We start from the raw sequence: 20,000 nt of genomic DNA, 5'->3' as shown, positions 1-20,000 counted from the left end.
CTGCCACCGAAGGAGCTTCGTCCTTGTCTTCCTAGCATTGAAGATTGTCTAGATGGAGGTTTGGGTGAGTTGGCGATTCGCAACAGTAGCAACGGCATAAAAAAGACAAGGACGAAAGGTGAAGACATGCAGAGGAGGACCAGAACTTTTGTTTGTCCTTCTGTGTGCATCTGCTCCTTTCGTCCTCGTCTTTTTTGAGCAGTTATTATTCCTAACCATATTTTCATTTAATTCCCTGTGGTGGTGGTGGTGGTGACCGACAACCGAGGATGGGGTTTAAGTTTGTCCTGGCACGCTACTAATCGCTCCGACAGGCTAAAGGCGCGTTCACACTCTTGCAACCGAGTACGACCGAGAAAGACTTCTTGGGACCGGATGCGCTGAGCGGAGCTGGTCCTAAGAGATCGCAAGAGGCTTAAAAACCGGTTTGGTCTCTCTCGGTCGTACTCGGTTGCAAGAGTGTGAACGGGCCTTAATGGCTCAGGCAGATCGGTTAGTAATAGACCTATTGCTAAATTACCCAAGCATCAAGGAGAATGCAGGGATTTGTGTTCCATGCGGCGCATGTGCTGGCATCAGCAGTAGTAATTTTTTCAAAGCAAATGCCTATAACAAATTGCATCTTGCACGCTCGTTCGTCAACGCTTTATTTTAGTTATTTTCTTAAAATCTTTTATACGGGGAAGGCGTGCAGATGTGGCACGTGGAACACCAATCCTTGCATTCTCCTTGATGCTTGGGTAATTTGGCAATAGGTCTATCGCGATGTGCGAGAGAGTGCCAGTTTGTAGATGATTGTGACAAAATGTAGCACACTGACGTGTGTCGACGTGGGAGGCCAGAGCTGCAGCTGTTTCATCGAAATGCCGGGGAAAGCACCATTGTGTGAAACCGGTCCGAGCAGAGGCAATCTGCCCAGTCAATGTGTTCCGACTCAAGTCTGCAGCATTCTCTCGTCTCGTGTCTCTCGAAACTGCATTGTAAGGGCAGGTCCGACCCCCCCAGTCCGGAAGAGGAGCAGAGAAAGGAGGCCCACCTGGCCGCCCTGAGGTACATCATGAGGTCGCAGTCGGGTACCCCGGGGGTCCAGCGCAGCTCCTCCTGGGGCATGCCCCCGGCCCCCTCGTGGCCTGGGGGTGCCGAGGCGGGCCTCAGCTCGGGCAGCCGCGCCTGGTGGCCCGGCCCCACCCGGATCTCGCCCCCGGGGGCTGGGGGCACCTGCGCTGCCGCCGGGGGCTGGGGGGGCACCGCTGCCCCCTCGCTGCCCCCCGCCACGGCTCCGCCTCAAGGGGGGGTGCCCGAGCCTCCTCCGCCTCCTCCTCAGCGGCCCCGCTCCTCCTCTGCGGCCACCCCGGGGGGGACAGCCTCCTCCGGCCGCGACGCACGTCCTCTCGCTGCTCCTGTTAACGATGCGGCTCTCATTAGCCTGCGGGACGTGCGACGGGTCCCATAGAAAAACATGGGCTAGCATGCATTTGCACAGCATCCCATTTTTAGTATTTCCTCCTTCGCGAGCCTTATCTCTCTCTCTCACACACACATCTGCAAATCTTCTGCAACAGTTGCACCACAAGGATTTGTAAAAAAGAGAGATGGAAAGATGATAGATATGTACTGTCTCTAAGAAAATTTTATCACCTCAAATGAGGCGCCTGCTACCGTATTCATAGATCTCGCGGGCGTCTCAAAGGTGGAAGCATAGCGTGGTAGACATTTGGTTGTATCGCCTGTACAAAAAGATACAGAGTTGATCCTACTAACCCCCAAATTAAGAAAAAAAAGAAAAATGCAGATTATTTTTATTGATGCATGAAGTTTCCCAAAGGGTCTGAGAGGGTTTTGAAAGTTTATTTGTTTCTTTCATTTAGCTTTCTTTTGCATGTTTGCCTGTGCAGTGTATCATTTGAACGTACATCCCGACATGGGGGTGAAATGGGAAAGGTTTTGCCTGAAGAAGCTCATGCCAAGGGAAAATCGGGGACAGATCTCTACACATAGAGTAGGAGACTGTTGCTCGTATGACAAAATATGCATTTGGCAGATATTACAATTTGTTCTGCTACACAACTGACACCTCATGATGGCATTCTACTCGAAATCTTTTACACCGATGTACCTTACATTTATTAGCCACCCCTCACTACACACAAACAATGTTAATGATGACAATAATGAAGAGGATTATTTGGAAGAAACTTAAAATAAATAAAGCTAGAACTGTTAGGTCCAAGGCTCATAACGGGTGTAATTAGCCACTGTGTCTTCTTAGAGTGGCGACATCAGGTCATTTTGCGGCACAATTCTTTACTCTGGCGAAAAAGAGCAGCTCTCAGCTCAAGTGCTTAGCTTTGACCGGCGCAACAGCGTAATTTTGGCTTATCTTATTTCTTTTTATTTGCATGTCATTGGCAATGGGTACTAGAAGGAATGGCATTGCCCTAAAAGAACACCATTCAGGTACCTTAGCGTCAAACGCACTTCAAGCTGGCCAACTCCCAAGTAAAAAAAAAGATATAATCAAATTGTATCTAAAAAGTTCTGAAAAGCTTGATCACCATTCAAACTACCAGACATACTTTTCTTATAGATTTGGTTTTCTGTTTTTTTAAATGCTTTTATAAAGGTGTCACCTGCTACGTGTAATGCGCCTGTCAAAAATGCCTTTGGGTAAATAAAACGAAAGAAAATGAAGGAATTGATACGCTTTGTGTAGTGCATCTGTCAAAAATGCCTTTGAGTAAATAAAACGAAAGGAAATGAAGGAATTGATAATGCGAAAATATGTATAACACAAACAATTTTTTGCAAAATCATTACGGACCTTAGATATCTGAAAGAACTTCTAGCCCTTGTTTGCCGTAAATGCGTCGTGTGTCAAATTTTTAGGTGGCATGACAAGCCTCAGGGCAACCACTTGAATAAAACATTCCACAATACATTCAAAAAAGGGCTTGCAATCGTTCTCCATGTCCCATTTGTGGAAGATAAGTTACGTACTGGGCCGAACCAATAAAGGCTTGATGCCCAACAACAGTCCCACTGCACGACCACGCTACAAGGAGAACAGTTGCCGTACGAGGTTCATTACTTGATTATAGGTACCTCTCCATTTAAAATGGCTGTCACACCATGCCCTAAGGCAGGGGTGCTTAATTCAAAAATGACGTGCGCCAAAAAATGTTCATTGGGAACTGCAAGGGTTTTCAATATCTGGCATCAATGCAATGGTTGCAGTTTTGGGCATATCTCGCAGTGCCATGTCAGCGGGCCGCATGTTGTGCACCCTTGCAAGCGATGAGTCGACAGATTAAGCATACACCTTCAGGATACTTTTTTTAAATGCAGTACCAATGGTGAAACATTAGGGCTTTGTGGCCTCTTCCATGGGCCACGTTTTTATGTCCATTGGTAACCAAGAACAGTGAATAATACTTTTTTTTTGGTTCCAACAACTTCCTGAGCACCACAGCCAAGATATAAAAAGACCCCAACAAAATGTCATGTTATGGACTCTGAAGCATGCCACACACATGGTAATAAGTGCTAGGCTCTCTTTAAGCCTGCAAATGAGCACAGAAACATGATGGCCATCCATGTTTGTCAGACTGTTAAAAACAGCAAATTCACACACACACACAAAAAAAAAAGCTCTGTCAACATCTTTTAGAAGTTCCCCGGTATTCCCCGTGTAATATAACTTGAGACAGAAGAAGCGAACAGACACAAACAGCCAGGAACAAGGTCTCAGCAGAATGAAGACTGACCGTGCTTTGCACTGTTTTTGTACTTCAGTGTGAGAACCTTACAAACATTGCAGCCTTCAGTTAATATCAGTTTATACCTCTTTCACGTATGCAAATCCTTAGACAAAAACAAAACAAGAACATGTCTACTCCAGTCAGTGGAATGTATGGTGCCCACAATGTCCACAAACTAATAAACATTTCAATCAAACCCTTTGGTACCTCGCTTATTCTTTTCGAAGTTCTAAAGGAGGCCAGACTTCCCAAATTTCTCCGAATTCTGCATCAAACCCCTACATTAAAAAAGGCACATTTACAGCAATGACGCTCCAATCTTTCAGGCACTCAGTCTAACTCTAACTCACCTCAAATGCTTTCAGACACTCACCGACCATGCCTGGAGGCATGGTCGGTGAGGCTCCATCTTTAAAAAATAACTTCTCAGCAACAACAAAAAGTACTCTTCATTTTTTTTTTTTTTTTCATATGTTGAACAGATGAGGTGGATTGAACTTTTGGCTATTTCAAAAGTTGCAGGCACCGTTGTCCACAATGCTTTTTCGGGTTCTCAATAAGGTCATTTTTGCATGAACTGAAAATTTTGTCATTCAATTAAAATGCAAAAAAAAACAAAAAAAAAACGTCTTTGGAACTTTAAGAGATGCAGTTCAATTGTTAGTTCTATGAGAACAAAAAAAAAAAAGAAAAAATTTGTAGTTAACACCCAACTCCAAGATGACTAAAATATTAATTTTTTTACACTGAAGGATGCCAAAATGGCATCCCTCAGTGTTTTTATTTTAATGAAACGTAAGGCATATTATTGAGTAATTACGTGCCCACCTAAATCTTCGTGGTAAACAATCGTTTCTTCAAAATGTTTTTTCTTAATTAGACAAGTTTTATGCAAATTCCAGAAGTTCAAGGCATAATATCATCAAAAATCTAATTTGTTCACAAAAAAAAAAAAAAAAAAAAAAAAAAATAATATATATATATATATATATATATATATATATATATATATATATATATATATATATATATATATATTAGTTTAAAGGTTTCTTTATCTACATTAATTTTTTTGTACATATCACAGACATGAGAAAATTGCTGCATCTCCTTTGGCATGGAATAACCCATGTGCTACTTGGCAGACAATCCCAACCACAAAACAAGGTTGCAGGCTTCTTGGGGATGGGATATGCAACAACGGAACACACTCGTTGTCCCCTGCTCTTCTTGCCAGCTGCCTCTTCATTCATAATACACAGGCGCTCCAAGGTTATCTGCAAGCTGACACCTCTCCTAGATAGTATTGCAGTGATGTGCTTTTTTTAGCTGCTGCCCTGTAGTGTTTGCTTGCTTGCACACTGCTTGTGTTTCCTTTTCTGCTCAAGTTTCTGTATGTTTAAAAGAGGACTAAGTCAACAGGATTGCACATTTCTTTCGGGTTTAACACAGAACATATTTTGTTGAATATGTTTTTTGTAAGGGTAACTTGGTGAAAACACAAGATGCAAAACCAAGATGCACAAGCATTATGCTAGCTGAATCTCCTCAGATGTGCATTCATTAGTGCATCATAACACAGGTGCCTTCTGGTCAGTACAGTGAAGGTAGTGGCATTACACCTTTTGTAGCAGGATTTGTAGCAGAAAAAAATATTGGTTTGGAGCAGCGACTGACATTTTTGGAGCAGGTGCCAACATCTGTTAGCAGGTCACTTCAACATGAAAATGTGATTGCATCGCTAATGAGTTCATATCTGATAATGATTGAGAGTTACTTTTGATACTAAAGCATATTACTTATTCTTTTTGTAGTAAGAACAGTGCTATGATGCAAAAAACACATAAGCTTCTTTAGAAATTAGGCTCAGGTCAGAGTAGGTTCAATTTAAAATGAGTATTTAAGATGTGTAGAAAAATAAAGCCTAGCACAAGACTTCAGTTAAGATAAGGCTCCTCTCTTCTTCTCTTTTACAGCGAATAGTTAAATTAGCCTGTAAATATAATTCCTGCAAAAATAAGCATATCTGCTAAAATGTCTATAAACCACCTTTTTCACGAAGTTTATAAACACTGAACTCAAGATTATAATTTTTATAAACTGCAAAAACAACAACCAGCAAATATTATGAAAAGCTACATTGGAGCTTTAAAAGCGACATTGCGCTTTAGCCGGCGTTTGAACCAGAATTGAGTCAAAGTTTGCTGCCCTTACGATTGACGACTGCACGGGAACTAACTTGACTAAAGTATTTATTCAAACAAAATTAGAGATCAACCTACAGTCAATAACAAACAAGGTCAATCTGTAATAGTACTAAGCATGATTTTCAAGCCAATCGTGCTAACCCAAGCGCTCTCCACATCAGCCGCTGCTCCTCGCACTTTGGTACAAAGCAGTGAAGCTCGAAGCATGCACGCTGGTGTAAGACTGTGAATGTTAACATGATCGGTACCAGTGCCACGGTAAACTGTACTCATGGCGTGGAGGCATGTGGCAGATACGATAATCAAGTGGTATCAACAGGAGCAAATGACCCTGGTTCTGTCTTGTTACAGTACTCGCTGTTCCATTATTTTGCACATTTTTCTCGCAATTTTTAGCTCCTGCGTCTGAAAATTCAGCCGAAGACGGGGCCAGCACAATTGACAGGCAACCTCTATACTTCGTTTTATCTTAGGTCAAAACACAGGCAACGCTATAAGCCAATGGTACAAATCAAACCATGATGTCGCGTCAAAGGTGCGACATCATGGCATTCGTCATCTATTTGTGCATGCTCTTTCATCGGCTATCGGCTAAGTCAACCATAAGCGCAGCGAGTACTTTCTGATAGTATGTGTTTGAGCCTTCGACTGTACTCTGATTTAACATGAAACAAACAATGCGGCGGGTTGGGCAGACGCTGTAAAACACAGTACCATTTTGGTTTCCTTCAATTTCTTTGAATAATGAAATTGACCAATAATAAAAAAAATTTAATTTTGAGCTTTCTTTAAGGCTGCCTCAGCGCAGCTGTGGTGCAATTTTTGGGAAAAAATGGTGCTTTGGCACAAGATATAGCAGACTTTCATTCATGGTGCAATGTAGCACAAATGGCGCAGCACTTTCATCATTGAGTATTATGCCCTTCATGTACAGGGCGTTTCTCTTTAAGCTTAAAGGGATCATGAAACGATTTTGAAATCAAATTTCATCCACTGCACTTCGTAAAAGGTGTGAAAACAAAACCAAAACACAAAAATAGAGATCCAATTTTTTAATTTTTTTCACTATAGAATTTTTAAAAGGAAAGCGGACCCTTTGCCTTTTCACTGCGATGCATGCGCGGTGCCAAAGCAAGTCAGCTAAATCCACGTTGCCTATTGGGTAAGAGCCTACCTCACCAGCACCATGATCATAAACAATAAATAGCCGGAGAATGTTTCAAAACTTTTGTTAAAGAATCTTCTGATCCACATTTTGTAGAATAATTAGCGATGTAACGAAAATTGACATATTTTATAATGCTCGGAGCTATGCGCCATCTATCGTGTGGTAAATGAAGCAAGAGAAAGATAAGACTGTGCATGCGCTGCTTTGCAGTTCCTGCTATCTGCTGAAAAGCACGGCGTCGGCGGTGATCGTTGACGTGTTCGGTGTGGTGTAAGCTCATTTTCCCGCATACATCGCTATTTTTGACTGAATTCTCGTCGTGTGTCGCGATGATAACCCAGCACATCCTAGATGGGAACAGTGTTGCGGAGTTGCCACTCCAGAGTTGGAATGATTCCGGAATCATTCAACATTTTGGCGACACCGGAATGGAATGGGAGTGATGGAATGACGGCAACGTTGAGGGGAATGGAATGGGAATGGAATTAGATGCTTTTTGCTACGTAATGAAATGGAAATAAAATGGGCCCAATTCTTTTCTTTTTTTTTTTCGTGGAGGGGGGGGGGGGGGGGGGGGGTTATGTTCAGCTAAACGGAGCCAGTCAGCGAGTCAGTTGCTCAGAAAAAAATGTGCGGGAAACTGCTAGCAATGCAAAAAAACAAGCGTCCGAGCAAAGACCAAAGGGGGGAGGGGGGAGGGGGAGAGAGAGAGATGGGTGGCAGTGGTGCCTTTCACAGACGTGCAGACGACTGGCTTCACTGGTGTTACACGAGAGCGAAACAAGAAACCAAGCAAAAGAAACGAAGGAAGCGGCAAAGAAAGAAACAGCCATGCAGGGCTCCTCATCGTCCCTCTTGTCTTTCTTTTTTTTTTTTTTCTACGGCATGGAGAATGCAGGCGCGCGCACAGACTGAGATCTGGGAGCGGGGGGCGGCTCATAACTCGCAGAGCTCTGATAACTCGTTGACCCGCACGCCGCCGCAGAAGGATGATCAGTTATTGTTTTCTTACAGCTCGAGGAGCGTTGTTTAGCAGGGGGCCAACCCTGCTGCCTGCCACGTTCCTTTGCGCGCACTCCTTTGAAGCGCGAAATCTGGGTTTGCTTCGGCATTAAAACAAAGCGAGATTCACTCCTCACTTGTCCTCTTGCGCTTTGCCTCAACGCTTGTTTTTTTTATACTGCATTTTTACGTGCAAGTCTGCCTTTTAATTGGTCTTTGTTTCGATGCTTGTTTTCTGTGTTATATGTTTTACATTCAAGTGGGTTAGGGTTACAACCAAGGTGGTGGATGCCCGCTCAATTCCTTTGACTTTAGTCTCTGCACGTTTCGTTTCACCTTGCAATGGATTGCTGCAGACGCTTCGAGTCACCCCAGGCAATCCAGCACCAAGATCAGTGCTTTTTTGAGGCATTTAGCATTTTTTTGCAATTGTCTATGCGTTTGACAATGTCAGCTTTATGCTGCTTATGCCGGAAACATTGCACAGCGTATCTGTCAAGTGCCAATTTTTATGTTTAGGAAGTAGAGGAATGGAATGGAACGATTCAGGCATTCCAGGAGTGGGAATGGGCCCAGTGCCCCCCAATCCCAGGAGTTGAAAGTAATTGAATCATCGAAAACTCTAACTCCCAGAACGGAATTGGAATGGAGTGGGGGTCAATGGATGGGAAGATCCATGTGCTCATGCGGCAATGTTGTGGCACAGCAGAAATGTTTGTGCCGTCGTGTTCTTTTACTTAGACTACAGCGATGCTTTCTTAGCATTTGTGTCCTCGAACATTGACCAGATTTCTTATTTCGTACATTCCATGTGTTTGCTCAAGTTCAAGGTATTACTGGTGCATAGTGTATTGAAAGGCATATATGAAGGATGCGAATTTGGATGCATTTTCATCACCTGAGAAAAGTTATTAGTGTTAGCATTCCTGAACGCTCGCAACGTCTCTGTGATCACGAAATCATATTTCTATGTTGCTATATCTCTGCTAAGATTACATTCTTTTGCCATCATAAAAAAGGCATGTGTTGAGATTTGTACTATCAGTAAAATCGTGATCGTCCAAGACAACGTGTTTTGCATCTTTTTCTTCTTTTTTTCATCCACTCTGCACTGCGAGCCTATCCTGACAAAATAAAAGTCGATAAAGCTTGAGTCCATAGAAAACCCTGTGCGTTTTCAGTGGCAGCGTGTCCCCTCCTTTTTAGAGATACCGTGGAAACGGCTGACGGCAGCGGAGAAGCGGCCGTCGTGCTGACGACCTGCTGCACTTGTTGAAGTGGTTACAGGAGTGTGTACGTGCAGCGCAGAGCAGTTGTTCTAGTCGCTCCGGCCACACCAGATGTAGTCGTAGCTAACGCACTTGTAAGTGCCCAAATTACAGTTTGTGCAGTCTAGAGCTTAAAAAATGAAAGTCGTTTACAATTCCCTGTAACGCCGAATTAGAGCGCAGCTCTTGAGGACGAGGATGGAAGCGTACTGAGGGATAGGTGACTTCTTAAGGTCACGTGACCTCAGGGGGGTCACGTGACCTTTGGGGGTCGCGTGACCTCGGGGAGGGGGATGGGGGGGGGTCACGTGACCTCAGGGCGGGTCATGTGGCCTCAGCGGGGTCACGCGACCTCAGGGGGAATCACATGACTTCAGGAGAATCTGTGACCTCGAGGGGTCACGTGACCTTGGGAGGTCATGTGACCTCGCGGTTACGGCAATGGCGACGCCGCTCAAGCCGGAAACAGGCCCTTAAGAGCTGCGCTCCAAAAAAAAAAAATGGCTGTAGTTTCACTGCCTGCCACTCGAGGAACCACGTCGGAGCACTTGGTACAGGCTCATCGGTTTGAGAAACCCCAGGTCTAAGGTCATCCGCGTCTGCTGGGAACATTCCGTACGTTGGAGTCGCCACACATCGTTGTCCGATTCCAACGAAGAACTGCCGGAGTCTTCGTCGAAAGACTTGCTGCACTCTCTAAAAGACGTATCGGCGCATGGGGCCAGTTCATTGCTGTCGCTGAAGCGCAACATATCTAATTGAATTTCATTCAGCTGCGATGTGTCCATGGCTATCGCGGTGATAAGAGGTACCGATTCAGAAAATATGTCGGTGGCATCGGCGCCATTAGCGCAGTAAAACCTTATGGTAAAACCTACCTGCGCACCGCCAGCTCACTGCTAACGCTCCCATTCTCCTAGTGCTGAGAGAATTTCCGGTGCCGGTGCCAAAACACGTCACGATCGTCAAAATTACCGCGCGGCTTGTTTTGTGGCAAGTTGGAGAGGAAGAAAAACTCAATATTTCAATCATTTTCGTGTAGCAGTTAATAGACCGATACAAAAACGGATGCCTGTTCATTGTTCAGTGAACATTGAAGGTCTAATGTAGAAGTTATTTGGCAAAAGTAAAAAAAATAATTTCATGGTCCCTTAAAGGGGTCATGAAACGCTTTTCCAACTTTTTCCTGTTCAGCTTTCCTCCTCAACTCATAAATCGCGCATTCCACCAAACAGTTAAAGAAGACGAAAAGGGGGAGCCCCCTCTTGCTCGCACCCTCGTTTGTGTAATCCGGACACATCCATTCTCCCCCTAGAAGATTAGCCCGTCACTCAAAATTCAGACAAAAGTTGCTTTCCCCACCCCGTTCATTCCGAAGCTGACAGTGCTGTCGAAGCTGTGTGCTCGTTGGGCCAGCCACACTTGCCACGTGAGCGTGGCAAATGTGGCTGCAGAGATTGAAGTCAGGTGATGAAAGGGAGGCGGCTGATTGGTCCGGCAAGCGCGTAGCTTCCACCACAATGTCAGCTTAGGGGTGAAGGGAATAAGTGAGGTCCGGTTGCGTGTGACGTCAGTTTGGACCCGACGACGCGCTTTTGGGACCGCGGATGTATCACAAAGAAAAGGCAGAGAGGTTGCGAAGGGGAGGAGGTACGAAATAGTCCGCTCTGTTTTCAAATTTTCGCACTGAAAGTCACGCTTTTGACTTTTCACTTTTTTTCTTTTGGTTCACTGAACGATGTGCTATTAGTAAAATCCCAATCTAAAATGATTTATCCCAACCCAAAAATCGTTTCATGGGCCCTTTAAACAGAATTGTTTAAAAAAAGCTGTGAAAGATGCACTGATGCGGTTTGTGCAGGCAAGTTATACGGCCAGGGGGACATAAGGGGGCTAATCATCACAATATGTTGAAGAATAATTACATTTTTTTAATTAACTTTTTATTAGTGAAAATAGACATTTGGTTCTGATGAGAAACTTGCTTAGCGTCATCAAAAACAACTAAATCAGTCATTTTTAGAAAGACTAAGCGCATGGGAAACGCAGTAGTGCACAAAAGTTACCGCTGGTGCAACAGACACAAGGCTGGGGTGAGAAAACGTGGATGATAAAAGGGACAGAAAAACCGAGCGGGCGCATTATTGCTGTGGTGGCCTTGCTCCTGCTGCATCAGAGTGGTAACTCTAGCTATCCATCGTGCTTCCCTACATGCTCCAAATCTTTTTAATGTTGACTGATTTAGTGGTTTTTAAAAGATGTCCAGCAAGTTTCTAATTAGAATCATATGTTTATTTTCAGTAATTAAAACCTCAATTAAGACATTTTAGTTAGCCATCTGACTGATCGTTACAATTAGCCCCCTATACTGTGTCCCCCTTGCCGCATAACTCGCCTGCACAAACCGGATTAGTGTGGCTTTCACAACATTTTAAAAGAGATATGTTAAGCTTAAAAAGAAACATATGGCAGGTATTGAATAAATATGTACAAGATGTTAATTTTTGGGTGTCCGTTTTTGCATGTGATCTACAATACTGACATTCGAGATGGAACATGGCAAGTTTCAAGCCTTAATAGGATCTATATAAACAGAATATAATGATTCTTAGTACTATTCTCTGATAAACCACTACAATACCATGCCAAAAAAAAAAAAAGCAACAAGTTTTTTTTTGTTTTTTTTTGCACAATTTTTACAGTAAATTTAAATGCATGTGACACACTCTCCCTCTCTCTCTCTTCAAGATACAATACAAATGTATAATGATAGAAAGAGCTCATTCTGAGCTTTCCAGAGATACCTACCTATACTAAAAGGACATGCACCAGGGAAAATTTAAAAACAAAATATTGATGATTAAATTAAAGTTTTTGCAGCTTATACTGCTTAATCTCCTTTATAATCTGATATTAGTTTTGATATAGCTTGCTTTTTTTCTTTTGTTCTATATATAATGCACATGCAGAAAAAACAATGTTTTCTTGCGCAAACATGGGGCATGGCAAGATGTCTAAAACAGCCAAGTGAAATAAACTAATTCACTTAATTTAAACCACTGAGTGCAATGAAAAACAAAAATAATGTGTGCAAGACCTATTTTATTTCAAAATAATTGAAAATTGTAAAAACACCTTTTCAAAGGGCTAACAAAAGTTCCTTAAACTTCACAAATATATATATATATATATATATATATCAGGGATGGGCAAAATACATGCAAATATGTATCGAAATACAAATACAAAATACTTCGTTAAAAATGTATTTAGTGACAAATCTAATTACATTTCCAAAAAAGCATTTAAGTACAAGATACAAATACCACCAAATGTATTTGGTCTCCTCCAAATTCTTTTCCAAATACATTCCTCAAAATTTGATTCAGCGACTTCAGGGCACCTGCACCGTTTTTCTGGGTATCTCATTTTAATTTTGTATCGCACACTCGAGACTTAGTGTGCGAGGCTCTAGTAACGTAATATGAATATAATCACAAAAAAAAAATGTAATCAGCTTGGACGTAATAGGTGAAAAAAGTACAGAGCTTCAAGCAGCTTTCTTTGTCGATTACATTTTGGTATAGACCAACAAAGAACCGAGACGACCAAGACGCGCAGCACAAGCTAGAGAATTTTTTTATTGTTGCAACTCGCACCAGTTACGAAAATCTGGACGACCCGCGCATTTAGAATGTTCCAGGAAAAAACATGGATGGAAATCAGGCTGGAAAACATCACAAGTTGTCGCAGGCACTTATTTTGCCAGTCTGCCTGTGAATGTCGATTTCGTCACTATTCTTGCCCCAGACAAGCGCCGTAATCACAAAGTGACTGAACACTTGTGCTTGATTGAGAGACACTGCATTCGGTGCAGAACGTAGTTTTCTTCCTGCTCTGGACAGTGACAATAAATTTTAGGGATGTATTTTCGCCCACAAAATTGTATTTAATTACAATTGTATTTAAAATACCCATGTTTTAGTATTTAAATACACACGTCAAATACATTACCAATTTATAATTAAATACAAAATACACAAAGTATTTGAAATACATATTTCAGATACTTTGTTTGTTTGTTTGTTTGTTTGTTTGTGTGTGTGTGTGTGTGTGTGCGCGTGTGTGCGTGCACGCGTGCGTGCGTGTGTGTGTCAGGGTGTCGAACCGGAACCGAACCGAACCGAAAACCGGAACCGAACCGGTATTTTTTCCGGAACTGAACCCGAACCGTTATATCGTTATCGCGATGAACCCGAACCGGAACTGAACCGGAAAAAAAATAACTGTTACCGGCTCATGTCAAAACGGTTCGGCCACGCGCTGTTGACAATGAATGTGCTATCGATGCCATTTGTTTTTTAACGGAGCAGTCAACTGACACACACCTCGCTTACATATTTTTCTTCTCCACTCAGTCTTAGGAATATAAACGCTGCATCAATGAATCTGGACAAACACTGCATCCATGAATCTTGACAAACGGTTACCTTCTCCCGCATCCCTTTAGACGTCCAGGAGTGCGGTGTAGTTTGTTTTGTGCGAGTGGCGGCCGCTGACGAAAGCTAGCACCACAATGCATCCGGTTTCGTATGGGCACTTAGAAGCTAACATATTTGTGAGACAGCGAACTCTTCTATTTTAATATTTATCCTATTATGCCATTCTGGCGTTGCGTTCGGTGAAGTGTTTTTCATCTTCCGTATCTTGTTTAATGAAAACTTCTTTAAGGGTCTACTTTGAGTTACCCAAGGCTAGTTCAAATAAAGAAAGCTGTATTTTCTCCCCACTGCTCCTTCAATTGCTTACACGCCGAGGTGGCGGGATAGTTAGCGAGTTCTACTTGTAAGTGGGTTTGTAAGGAGGTCGCGGATTTTACAGCTACTGCGTCGGACTCAATTAGATGAAGTCCGAATGCGTAAACGTCGGTGAGGTAACCTTTGAGTGCACATAAAGAAACCATTCCTGGTAGAAATCCCCGAGTCTTACACTACGATGTATCCCGTTTCGTATGTGCTGATTTCAGATGTTTTATTTGTAATTTATTTTGATGTTGCAATTTGTCATTTATAATTTCCAAACCGGTTGGCGAACCGGTTCAGCACCCCGAACCGGTTTGCGGATCGAATTAATCGAACCGGAACTGAACCGGAACAAAATTAATTTACCTGAACCGTAACCGAACCCGTATTTTTTTTCGGTTCGACACACTGATATATATATATATATATATACTAACCAAACCTGGGTAGTTGCATTCTACATATTCTAGAGTATATGCATGCAGAATTTGGTTGTGATAGGACAATATTGAGAACAAAAATTATTGTGCACAAACTGTGAAGATGCCCCAAACTACATAAAGAGAAAAATGTGTTTGAATGTTACCATAGATGTGTAGCACTTGTTTGTAGCAGTAAAAATATTTTGTTAATAACTGAGGTATCAGGCACTGCGATGGAGAGGAAACGGCAAGGCCAACACCACCTAGACAGAAGGCCTCCACACGCGTCATCATAGTCAGATCGATCGAGGCGAGAGATTGGGCACGAGTGCTGCGTCAGTGTTCGGCTGCGGCTCGTGGCCAATCAGCGCGTCGAAGGTCGGGCTCGGGTCTAATAGCCGACCGAGCGCGATCCGACTGTGATGACGTTTCATAGAGGAAGAGGAAACCATGCGGAGGCCTTCTGTCTAGGTGGTGTTGACAAGGCCCACTTCTCAACATAAATGTGATGACGGGTGACGTCACATTTTGAAGAACCACGCAGAGAAAAATGGCTCAAATATATGCCATTCTAGGTTTCTGGGCAGTCTTCGAATGTATATTTTACTAATCTTGCGGTCAACACCGGCACTTATTATCTTTATACATAAAATATGAAGATTCAAAGGTAATGAAACACTATAAAATCCAAAATCAGCTTTCTAGGGGCGAAGCTCCTTAGGGTCTAGCCTTGTCCTTCCGCCGTCCGTGCTCACATCGATCTTGCTGGTGCTCGTAAGCTCATATGCTCGTGTAAAAAAAAAAAAAAAAAAAGAGATAAAAAAAAAAGAAAATGTTTGTGCAGTCGACCCTGCAGTTTTATCAGTTTTCAGAGGCCTCCGGGGGGCACTGCATGTTTCGACGGCCACGCGCTACCACCGTCTTCGCATCTGATTTTAACCCAATAGTACATAAATGAAAGCACCACTTTTTCACCTCGGGCTTGAAATAATTTTGACGTTATATGCAATCCCTGCTCATAGATAGTAATTATAAGCAAATGGGAAATGTTCAAGGGCCACCTAATAAATGACGCCAGAATGTTCCCATGTCGCAAACAGTCCAGTGGTTGCAACTCTCAGTAGCACTCAGATGCAAATGTGCAGACAAGCCTTTACGGAAAAAGAAATCCGCTTTGCTGTCCCTTTACAGAAAAACATTAGATGATTCGAAATCTAAATTTTAAGAAAAGGCCTTAGAGAAGTTGTGGAACTAATATATACCCGCTGGTGACTTTTACGTTGATGCGTGCACCCATGGAAAACTCAGAATTTTCAGTTTAAGAACTTGTGGCTCAAACAAATTGAACAGCCAACATATCATCAATCAAGTCCAGTTTGTTGTTAACCTGTTTGTCATTGCATAGAAAGTTTTTTCGACTTTGCCTGTTTCATCATGCGCATCGTCATCAGTCGTTACGAGACCATTTCTTTACATTGCCTAACTACTACTCTTCCCGTGTGGACCACAGAATAAAGTTGGATTAACACGTTGCCAAACAAACACCTTTTTTATCCATTTCTCCCCGCATACATCAAATGACTGAAACCACCTTCCCAGCAGATATCGCAAATATACTGATTTTTTTTTTTTTTTGCCAATCTCTCTTTACATTTTTGTTTGATGAGCCAACTTGAGTCATTTGCTTTTGTTTATTTTGTTTGTAGCAGATGCTACTTTGGGCTTTTGCCAATCACAGTGAATTTTTAACGTTATTTTTTTATTTCTTGCCACAATTATTATTTTTTTTTTTTTATTGTTTTGCTTTACCCCTCCTCTTTACAATACTTTGGTGCTTGAGGGTATGTACAATAAATAAATAAAACTTAAGGTCTGTGGTTCTACAAAATGTTCGCTTTTTGACTACTGTGGTTCTACAAAATAGTTTGGTGCAATGGGGCTTTTCTTTTTTCTTTTCACAATTATCTGCTGACGCTTGGAGCTTTAAGGTGCCATTCTTGTTTGTACCATACAGCAATTTCCATAACACTACAAACTGTAGAGAATGTAATTACTACACTCAAAGTACTGCAAATCTATGATATATATTTTTTTATTTTTAATATCTTATAAATGTTTGCTTTGGCAACAGGAAAGAAAACCTACCTAGAACATTGTATCAATGTGAATACAAAAAAAAAAGGATACCAAAATGCTGTCATAGATGATTTCACAATTAGGCCATTCACATAACATACTATTCTAATTTCACAATGTTACAACTGATTCATGTACACTTTCCTAGCAACTTTGCCCAAACTGAAACTGATTTACTGCCCACGTCCGAACCAAGCACCTGTATCCGAACAATATTAGGGGAGGGCGTAATTTAAAGGATAAAAATTATACCACATAAATTAATCTCGGTAATTCATATCTGCATCCAGTTGAAACTGCATTTGGTCTTTATAAGTGAACATGCGAAACTAACACCATATTGTTCCTTGTGCCTTCTTCCTGCCTAAATGTCACCACACCCTCTCCTGTCAAATTGCATTGAAAGCTTCGCACTGCTTTCTCCCCAAAGACATTTAGCAGCCTATTGTCACCCCAGCTGTTTTTGCACACATGACTACACTTGGGAAGGACGCCAAAAACAGATATAAATAACAAACAAAACGGTCGCAAGTCGAGGCGCATTTCCTGCACATGACACGAAAAATTGACCTCGAGAACAAGGGAAAATCTAGGAGCCCGAGAAATAATATTAATGATAAAAAAGAAAAAAAAGGTCATAACGGCAAAACAAATGAGAAAGCGACAGCTGCAAACAACGGAGGGAGCCCTTTCGACAGGTGACAATACAAAAGGCTTTGTTTGCGTCTGTTCCTAAGGTTTTATCTGCAACTCAATAGCATGCCACAGAGAGGAAAAAAAAAAAATAAGGAAAAGCCGGGTTGGCACAGTGCTGAAGCAGGCTGAAACCGCAATCGCGTTATTCGTTATCTGCTTATGTGTGTTTTAGGCGCGAGGCGTTCCACTTGCCATCGCGCCGACAGTGCGAAAAAGTACCGCACCCTGTTTTTCCCCTCCCCCACGCCACTTCCAAAGCCGCAGAAAAAAAAGAGAGAAAAGAAAAAAAAAGTAGAGTAAAGGAATTACGAAGCGCAGAGCAAAAGCAATAAGAATCATTTTCCGATTTACTAATAAAAATTATAGTACAAAGTTTGATTAACAGAAAGGCGGACTTCATAAATGACGATACCCTCGTGATACGCACTCAGTAAAAAAAAAAAGAAAAAAAGAAACAACATAGATATTTAGTCTAAAACGCACATAACGAGAAAAAAAAAAAAAAAAAATCAAGCGCGGAAGTTTGCGGTTTGGTGATTATCTCATTCTCTGACATAAATAACGCACACGTTTTACGCCACGGCACCCGTGGTAGCACGTTCGTAGTCGGAAAATAAAGGTCAAGGCTCGCCCCACGGTAATAAGGCCCGTTCCTAATTGTTTTTTCGTTTTTCTCTCGCCCGTTTCCCGGCGAGTACGAACACCCAGTCTGTCGGTCGCTTCGCGAATGTTACCCCCGTAGTGCTTCTGCAAAAGCGGCGTACTTCTTTTCCGCTTGAACACATGGGATAGCAAATCGTGTCGGAGTAGGGGAAAGAGTTCGCCTCTGCAAGAGTTGCGCTTTGCGAGCAAAACGAGCTGCAAAATGTCAACAAAAAGAGGAAAAATAAAAAAAAATTCTGTCGGAAACTTTTTTTGTGTGTGTGTTTGTTCCACTTCCAGACCCACGCGTCGTCGATCGCTTTAGCAGCGACGTGCTTCAATGACCTGTCGAGGTGTCGATTGCTCTCGACAACTTCGTGCTTTGCTTGCGAGCGCTGCTCGATCCCCCCCCCCCCCCCCCCCCCCCTTTTTTTTCTTTTTTTTGTGTGCTTGGTTTGGTTTTTTACTGCCACCCGTTTGCCTCGCTTCTCAAGAGCGCAGAGGGAAACAACAGCGCGACCTTTGACGCCGAAAGGCAACAGCAAAAACGCCTGAGAAACGTCGGGTTTTCTGCATCAGCAAACAAGCTTCCGCGACACAGCGATCGCATCGACAAGCGTGCACGCAAACACCGCCACTGCGTTCGATTACTCATGTAAACATCTCGCGGGCGTCAACACAGGTTACGCCTTGCTCCTAAAAACAGCTTCGCGATTATGAAGCACTCGGATAGAATGCATTACTACGGCAAACGCGTGCTCTAGAAGGCTTATTGGCCGAGTAATTGCTCCCAGCCATTGATACAATTAAGTTTCCGTGCAAGCGATAGGGTGTCGTAACCAGCCCACGGACTGAAACCTGCACTGCCCCGTGCACTTCAGGGTCTGACGCGGTCGAATGAGGAAGCCAGAGACGCCGAGCACCGGTGCAAGCATCGCCGAATGCAACGGCTAGCGAGAAGCATCTCCAAAATACGTTAGGCCTAGTGAAACAACGCTTGCCAAGCGCAGTCAATTAGTGAGTCCGTCCCGCACGCACGAAAGGCGCTTACGCAATTCGTTCGTCGACGACCAGCTCACCTTTGTGTTGCGAGAAATGAATTCCACGGTGTCGGGTCATGCCTCCTTGGCCGAATCGATGATTCGGCTACAAAGAACACCCCAATCCATTAGTATTTACTACCAACACCTCCGCCATGTTGGAAAGATGTGTGACAAGTACACACGTCACAGCGACGTCACGCTCGACGAAAGCGATAACGATCCTCCCACCCCTAGTCGCTTTTTTTTGCGGTTTTTGCTCGGCGCTAATCGACGCTCGGCTGCGGTTACCACTTAATTGACACTCGGCGAAACAGTGTGCTCCCGCCGCGGCTTAGCGGAGAGGGAAATAAAAATACAGTAAAGCCGCTCGCGTAGCGCCATTCAGTACCTCGCGCGCAGTTTCCTCATCGGCCTCTTACGTTCCGAAACTGAAACCAATTACACCAGCGTTACGTGCGCTCCTTCTACACTGGTACTTGCGCAGTGATGAAATGAAGTACTCACATTTAGTGCAAATAAATCGTCAAATAAAAAAAAATAATGAAAAGGCATTTTATTAAAACTAGAAAGCTTAAGCAGCCTGCGAGACGCCCTTCAGGTTTCTCTTACGCGTCTCCCCTTGGATCAACTGGAAAGGCTACAAGCATGAGAGCCTCCTATTTGATCGCGACTCGACTGCGGGCGAGAACTCGTGCAGCGGAAATGCCAGTTCAAGCTACCCTCCCGCGCTTGTAATATTCGTGACCCCCCCCCCCCCCCCCCCCCCCCCCTAGTGGAATCTAAAGCACTTTCAAAAATCACGAAAATCAGTTTTGTAGGTGTGGATTTAGGGTGTCCCAAGGCTCGGTCGGCAAAA

General features: G+C 43.1%; 1 protein-coding gene across 1 annotated transcript in view; it reads right to left on the bottom strand.

Annotated features, from left to right (window-relative positions):
- The window catches only part of LOC8042177 (arginine-glutamic acid dipeptide repeats protein), a 54,829-nt gene extending 35,523 nt beyond the window's left edge, over positions 1-19,306 (bottom strand). Inside the window, 2 exon segments of the mRNA XM_042290799.1 lie at positions 1,037-1,400; positions 19,181-19,306. Of these exon segments, the coding sequence (XP_042146733.1) occupies positions 1,037-1,110 (74 nt within the window). The 5' untranslated portion in view covers positions 1,111-1,400; positions 19,181-19,306.
- Positions 19,307-20,000: the final 694 nt, after the last annotated feature.

Source organism: Ixodes scapularis, unplaced genomic scaffold (genome assembly GCF_016920785.2).
Source record: "Ixodes scapularis isolate PalLabHiFi unplaced genomic scaffold, ASM1692078v2 PGA_scaffold1__304_contigs__length_218370807, whole genome shotgun sequence".
NCBI lineage: Eukaryota > Metazoa > Arthropoda > Arachnida > Ixodida > Ixodidae > Ixodes > Ixodes scapularis.
The sequence above is the reverse complement of the archived record's forward strand: the minus strand, read 5'-3'. Positions and strand labels throughout refer to the sequence as shown.